This window comes from Sander lucioperca, chromosome 15 (assembly GCF_008315115.2).
Source record: "Sander lucioperca isolate FBNREF2018 chromosome 15, SLUC_FBN_1.2, whole genome shotgun sequence".
In the NCBI taxonomy this organism is placed as follows: domain Eukaryota; kingdom Metazoa; phylum Chordata; class Actinopteri; order Perciformes; family Percidae; genus Sander; species Sander lucioperca.
Window position 1 is genome coordinate 5,178,239 of NC_050187.1, and position 7,500 is coordinate 5,185,738.

At 44.1% G+C, this 7,500-nt stretch overlaps 1 protein-coding gene across 2 annotated transcripts in view; it reads right to left on the minus strand.

Annotated features, from left to right (window-relative positions):
* hectd2 (HECT domain containing 2) overlaps positions 1-7,500 on the minus strand; it is an 82,860-nt gene that overhangs the window by 53,635 nt on the left and 21,725 nt on the right. For both annotated transcript variants that reach the window (XM_031308574.2, XM_035992132.1), the window contains exon 8: positions 873-982. In XM_031308574.2, coding sequence (XP_031164434.1) covers positions 873-982 — 110 coding nt within the window. The remainder of the gene's footprint in view (positions 1-872; positions 983-7,500) is intronic.

Below are 7,500 nucleotides of genomic sequence, written 5' to 3' on the forward strand. Positions count from 1 at the left end.
GTCTGTTAAATGTGATATAGCGGTATAATGTCAATATTTGGATGTCTGTTGCTAACCAACTTAGCCATAGCAGGTATCCTATGCATTGTTTCTGCACGGAAGAACTTTTCTCTGTCCGTTGCCTGTCGTACGAGTTCAACTTTTTTTAACGCATCCGGATGACCAACGGACCAGATTTTTTTCCGCACCGCACTCGTTTGCATCGGTTCGGACCCATTCGCATACGCTCTGCGAATCTCCATAGGAAATGAATGACTTCCGGTCGTTTTGCAGCCGTATCTACTGTGCCAATGTGAAGGCAGCGTGACACACACTAGGGCTGCAACTAACCATTCTTTTCATTGTCGATTAATCGGTAATCGGTCGATTATTTTCTTGATAAGTCGATTAGTTGTTTGGTCTCTAAAAATGTCAATCGGTGTTTCCAAAGGCCTGAGATGACATCATCAAATGTCTTGTTTTGTCCATAGCTCATAGATATTCAGTTTACTGTCACAGAGGAGTGAAAAAACTAGACAATATTCACACTTGTTTTATTTTTTTAAGATTCTTTTTTAGGCAATTTTAGGCCTTTATTATACAGGACAGCTGAAGATGTGAAAGGGGAGAGAGAGAGGGAATGACATGCAGCAAAGGGCCGCAGGTCAGAGTCGAACCCGCGGCCGTCGTGACAAGAACCGAGCCCCTGTACATGTGGCGCACGCTCCACCAGGTGAGCTATCCCGGCACTTTTACCTTACTTTTTCCATAAAAAATTACTTAAACCGGTTAATCGATTTTCAAAATTGTTGTTAATTTAATAGTTGACAACTAATCAGTTAAGCGATTCATCTTTGCAGCTCTAACACACACACTTACAGACACACACTTACTTTTTTAGCCAATGAACCAGGAAGTGGTGGTCGGCCTCTGACAGAGCTGCGATCTGCCTCAGCAGGTGAGCGTATATCACATAGGTGCTGGTGCTCGAATACTGGGGGTTCTACACGCACGCACGCACACACACACACACACACACACACCCACACACATACACACACACAGAAAGCAATATGTCATATTGTGGTCTTGAAACTAGTGTCTTCAGAAGATCCAGCTAAATCGGGACACGTGCAGCTGGTGACTCTGGAACACAACTTAAAAGTAGTTTTTCCTTTTCTGTTGTGCATTGCATTTTGGGACAAAAGTGTCCATCACCACACTCCAAACCCCAGGATTTTCAGTCTGTAGTTGGGCTGATGGGTCAAAAAGAAAAAAAACACAAACACAACAAACCGATGGACGTCATAATGTCATAATGTTCCAACAAGTCCTCCAAACCAGATGGTGATATCAGTCATTTGTTCCTACCCTCTAATACGACCCACAGGAGCCTTTCATAAAACAGCGCCCCTAGCAACGCATTCTCATGAATGGGTCCGTATGATATCGTACGAAACTGTATGCACACCAAGACGTAGGATATCCTACAAATTAGGAGACTGCCGGCTGATCACGTGACGCCAGCTGGCTACGAGCTCCACGACGCCAAGCAGCAGTTGATAGTTGTTGAAGCCGCTACTGAGCTTCGTGACATCGGCTACAGACCTCCGTCACAACTCGGTCGTATCAGCGACAGTTCGTAGATGTGTTTAGCCGAGAATAGGTGACTTTGAGCCGGGTACAGAACATTTCGGCGGAGAAAACGGTTAAATTTAGTCCACAAAATATGAGCGTTTTGCCGTGACAAAAGTTAAGATTAGGCACCAAAACAACTAGTTAAGATTAGGAAAAAGATCGTGGTTTGGAGTAAAACACTCCCTAGGAACACTGGGTGAAAGGCTTTACTTTTCCCCGGGAAGCGAACTCTGCTCTCTGTCTTGAAAGTCCTGCATGTGTTAACTCCCACCCATTCCCCCCCGACCTCCTCCCTACGCGGCCAGCCATGGTCTTATACAGCGGCTGTCAATGTGGTAAATACAGCAAAGAAAATGTAGAATGCTTACGAATCACAGTGCTTAACTTTTTGTAGCTTCTTGAACGAATGGTTCATGAGAACAGGCCTAGCCTGGTCCTACCAGACTCTGGTCCATTTCATTTGTACAGAGAGTCTGGCCACTCTCCATTGACAAGTGTTAACTTTATTGAAGGCGGGTACTCTGTTGAAGTTTAAAACTATTCCACTCTATCCACTCTGGATCTGCCATAACTAATCACTAACGTTTGGTCGTGACGTCGGCTTAGCCAACTCCTTCACCACTAACGGAGCGAGCTGGAAAATCAAACTTTTCCCGAACCCCGTGGGGAGGAGGGCCACAACATCATGGCCACCAACAAAACTCAGCAAAGATTGTTCTTGCTGGGGCTTTAACTTCTGGATATTCAGCAACGTTGCCACAACGGACCGAATGGCTTCGCTCGCATCTTTCTCCGCCACCATTACAGAACTACAACTCAAACTAGCGCACAATCTCAACGTCATCGTTCTCAGCCACTCCCTCTGTAAAGCTGATTGGACCGGTAAAGATTGGCCGGAGAAAACCTGTGAATATACCGCAAACCCAGACGACATACTGAAGGAAAATGAAAATTGAGTGGAAGTACGTAGGAGGGCGGAGCCAGGCTAAGCTGCCCGTAGCGGTGGCAGGAAATATGACCTCATATCTAACCAGATGTGACCAGACCGTCGATCGCGGTTTTGAACGTAAAGGTTGTGATTTTAAACATGTCTTTAACGTTGTGAAACGTAGGGCTGTGCTCGAGTGAAGGAATTCGTAGTCGACTAACACTCATTCAATTGTATCGACTAATCGATTAGTTGATTTAATCGACAGATCTGTAAATCTGAGTTTCTCCGCAAAGAGTCATGCAAAAGCACCACTTTAATTCTTGTGTTTACCAGAGATGTGCTCGTACGTTTCTTGGAAATAAGTCATTCAGCATGAAAAAAGCATAAAACATGACTAATCGACTAAAGAAATCTTAGTTGACTAAGACCAAAACGACCGATTAGTCGACTAATCGACTAAGAGGGGGCAGCCCTAGTGAAACACTCACAGTTTGGTTAGGTTTAGGCACATACCGTAAACGACAGTTAAGTTGATAAAAAAGATGGTGGTTTGGTATAAAATAAGACGATACTTCACTTCCTGAAGGTTACGCACGTGACACAGAACGTGACGTTTGTTAAAGAAAACTCGCCATGGTTGCAGTTTGGTTATGTCTAGGCACCAATATTACTTAGGTAAGCTTAGAAAGAGATCGTGGTTAGGGTTCAAATCAGACGCTACATCACTTCTTGAAGGTTACTACGCAAGTGGCGCTGAACGTGACGTTCAAAACAAGAATCGCTTTTAGTTTCAAACGGGACTCGGACACACCGCTTTGCCGGGTGAAAGTCCTGTGTTTCTTTGACCCATGTGTCGTATTTTGCTGCTTGCACAAACGACGTCTGGCAGTGTTTTTCTGTCCTGTCCGTGAAAAGAAAACGGAGACTCGAGCTGGATCTATTCTATTATATCTGGTTGTGTTTTTCCGTCAAAAACATGACTCACTGTGACCTTGAGAACATGAAGTTCTTTCTGTTAGATTGCTGTTTGGATTTAATAAGGATAAAAAACAAATGACATAAGTGAGATAATCGCAAAGAGGAGTGTTCAGTCTTTACAGGGTTCGACCACACAGACGAAGAGAGAGAGTCGAGTTGAATGTGCAGCTTTCAGAGCCTTTTCAGAGAGAGAGTCGTCATCATACAGGAAACCAGCAGTCCTCAACTCCAACATGACTTCACCAAGTCCCAATCTGTGTGTGTGTGTGTGTGTGTGTGTGTGTGTGTGTGTGTGTGCGTGCGTGTGCGTGCGTGCATGTGCGGTTGTGTTCTCATGAGAGTTGGAAGACGAGGCGAGTCGTCAAAGTCAAATGGGACAAAATCAGTCATTTGGCTTGTGTGTGTGTGTGTGTGTGTGTGTGTGTGTGTGTGTGTGTGTGTGTGTGTGTGTGTGTGTGTTGATGGAGCGTGGAACCACAGTGGAACTACTGTGGATTCCTGTCTTTATCTGATTCTAATCCCCAAAACCATATATGGAAATCAGACTGGAGAAAGCGAGAGAGGGAGAGAGAGAGAGAGAGAGAGAGAGAGAGGGAGAGACTGACTACAGGATCAAACCGGATCAAAGAAAGGACCCAACAAACAAAAAAAAACTGAATAATAAAGGCTGAAAAGGAGGGGGGTCAGAGAGAGGTACGAGGGAAAGATTTCTGTGCCCCAGCACTGATGAGAAAAGAAAAAAGATGAGAGAGAAGAAAAAACTGTGTGTGGGGAAAACGAAGGAAAGAAAAAAGTTACAGGTCCCATATTGTAAAATGTGAGATTTTCATGTCTTTTTTTAATATAAAGCCGGTCAAGGTGCTATCTAAATACTGTGAAAGTATCAAAATGCTCAGTCTACAGAAAAATGTACACAGCTCGTATTCAGAAACTGTGCCTGTAAAACAGGAATTCTTGTACAGTTGTGATTATTCCCCGGCTGCAATAACGGTGCAGAGACTCACAGAGCATAGATGCGAAAGACCCGTAACGCTGACCAATCAGAACAGACTGGGCTTTTTCAGGAGGGGGGCTTAAAGAGAAAGCACTAAAACAGAGTGTTTCAGAAAAAGGGCTCTATTTTAACGATCTAAGCGCACGGCGTGAAGCGCCCGGCGCAGGTGCGTTTAGGGTGTGTCCAAATCCACTTTTGCTAGTTTGACGGTGGAAAAAAGGGTCTGTGCGCCGGGCGCATGGTTCTAAAGGGTTGTACTTAGTGTCTTCATTAATCAGAGGTGTGTTTTGGGCGTAACATGCAGTCAACCAATCAGAGATCATCTCCCATTCCCTTTAAAAGCCAGGTGCGTTTGGACCTTGGAGCATTGCTATTATGATGGAGGATTTGCACCGTAATATTTTTATTTGTAATCTTCTGCATGTTTGTGTGCAGCTGTGCGTCCCTGTGTGTGTAACAAGCATAGTGTGTGCGCGCTGTGCATGACTCTACGAGCATTTTACTAATTTGCTGTTAAAATAACAATGAAATATACGTAGTTGACTTTAGACCAGGTTTTTGTTGGTCAATGGCACGATCACTTCCCCTTGCCTCATGATAGCAATATGCCCAGAATGCACCTGAACACAGGGCGCAAAGATGGGCACAGGTGCATTTGCTATTTAAACGACGCGAGCGCTGGACGGAAAAACTGACAACTGGGTCGGTCTTAAACTAGCAAAGACACTTGTGTTGGGCTTTGAGCTGCGATGCGCCGGGTGCAAGATAGGTCCCTAAAGGTGATTACAGGTATAATCAGACAGACAGTATGAGAAAAATAATGTTTTTTTTTTTTTTTTTTTACATTAAAGCATGTAAACAAAAATGAATAATGCAAGAAATGAGCCTGATATGGGACCTTTAAAGGTCCCATGGCATGAAAATTTCACTTTATGAGGTATTCTAACATTAATATGAGTTCCCCCAGCCTGCCTATGGTCCCCCAGTGGCTAGAAATGGTGATAGGTGTAAACCGAGCCCTGGGTATCCTGCTCTGCCTTTGAGAAAATGAAAGCTCAGATGGGCCGATCTGGAATCTTCCCTTTATGAGGTCATCTGCTTTGCCCGCCCAGAGAATTTGGCCCACCCATGAGAAAGAGAGAGACATCATGGCTTGCAAACAAGCGAAGCACGGCAGTTGGTCAAGGCCACACCCCCACCCTCCACCTTGCCCCCCCTCTCTCCTCCTCAATAGCATTTAAAGCTACAGAAACAGAAATGGCACATCCTAAGGAAAGCTCATTGTGGGACTGGCTCTAGTGGCTGTAATTCTGCACCAAGGCTGAATTTCAGGAAAAAGACTTCAGATACAGTATTAGGGAACCACTAAGGCCTATATAAAAGAGACTTCAGATACAGTATTAGGGGACCACTAAGGTCTATATAAAAGAGACTTCAGATACAGTATTAGGGGACCACTAAGGCCTATATAAAAGAGACTTCAGATACAGTATTAGGGGACCACTAAGGTCTATATAAAAGAGACTTCAGATACAGTATTAGGGGACCACTAAGGTCTATATCAAAGAGACTTCAGATACAGTATTAGGGGACCACTAAGGTCTATATAAAAGAGACTTCAGATACAGTATTAGGGGACCACTAAGGTCTATATAAAAGAGACTTCAGATACAGTATTAGGGGACCACTAAGGCCTATATAAAAGAGACTTCAGATACAGTATTAGGGGACCACTATGACCTATATAAAAGAGACTTCAGATACAGTATTATGGGATCACTAAGGTCTATATAAAAGAGACATCAGATACAGTATTAGGGGACCACTAAGGTCTATATAAAAGAGACTTCAGATACAGTATTATGGGACCACTAAGGTCTATATAAAAGAGACTTCAGATACAGTATTAGGGGACCACTATGACCTATATAAAAGGATCCAAAAAGCAGCATGTCATAGGACCTTTAAATAAGCTTCTTTTTTTTTACAGAAAGTATGGATTTCCTAAACTAGCTTGCAGAATTATGATAAAATAAGATCTCTATTGATCCCACACTCGGGAAAATCCCTCCTTACATACAGCATCTTGAATGCAACACAACAGATAAGACAATAATCAGGACGGATCATGTTTATAGATCAGAATCAGCACTACAAACCTAATGTGCTTGTGATCCTGTTTTTTGGAACCCTGAGTGTTCCCCAGCTGACTCACAGCATTGAGGTGTAGTGAACCACAGCTGCAAATGAACAGCAGCCAACAGCTTTTAACTAATGATATTGATTAATGACAGCATGCTTCTGTGATCAACACTGGCACAGTTGCTCTGGATTACATTTTCACCAACCCACTGACATTTGTAACTATGCTAATAACCAGGTGGTGATTTGTGAAAAAGCAGAGGGGGGGTCATGCACAATAAAACAAAACATGCAACAATTAAATCCCCTTCCAATACCATCATGGATATAGTGCCCATCGGCCAGCCATGCCAAAACACTTATTTATGAACTTCTATATTCAATGGAAAATAATCTCAAAATGAAATATCACAACGTGGTGTCAACATAAAACACAACGCTTTCAAGCAGGCAAGCAGAGTTAATGATGCGGCGAAAACAAAATACTTTCACCCAGGAAACGCTCGTTTGTTCCTCGGTAGTGTTTTAATCCAAACCACGATCGTTTTCCTAAACTTAACTAGTCGTTTTGGTGCCTAAACTTTGTCATCGCCGCATGACGCTCACTTTTTCTGGCTAAACTCCACTGTCATCTGGCCTGTACCCGGCTCACAGTCACCTGTTGGTGGCTAAACAACTGCTGCTGGTAGCCGGTGTCCTGGAGCCCTGTAGCCGGTGTCCCTGAGCCCTGTAGCCGGGGTCCCTGAGCCCTGTAGCCGGGGTCCCGGAGCCCTGTAGCCGGGGTCCCGGAGCCCTGTAGCCGGCGTCTCGGAGCTCTGTAGCGGCTTAATACAACCAG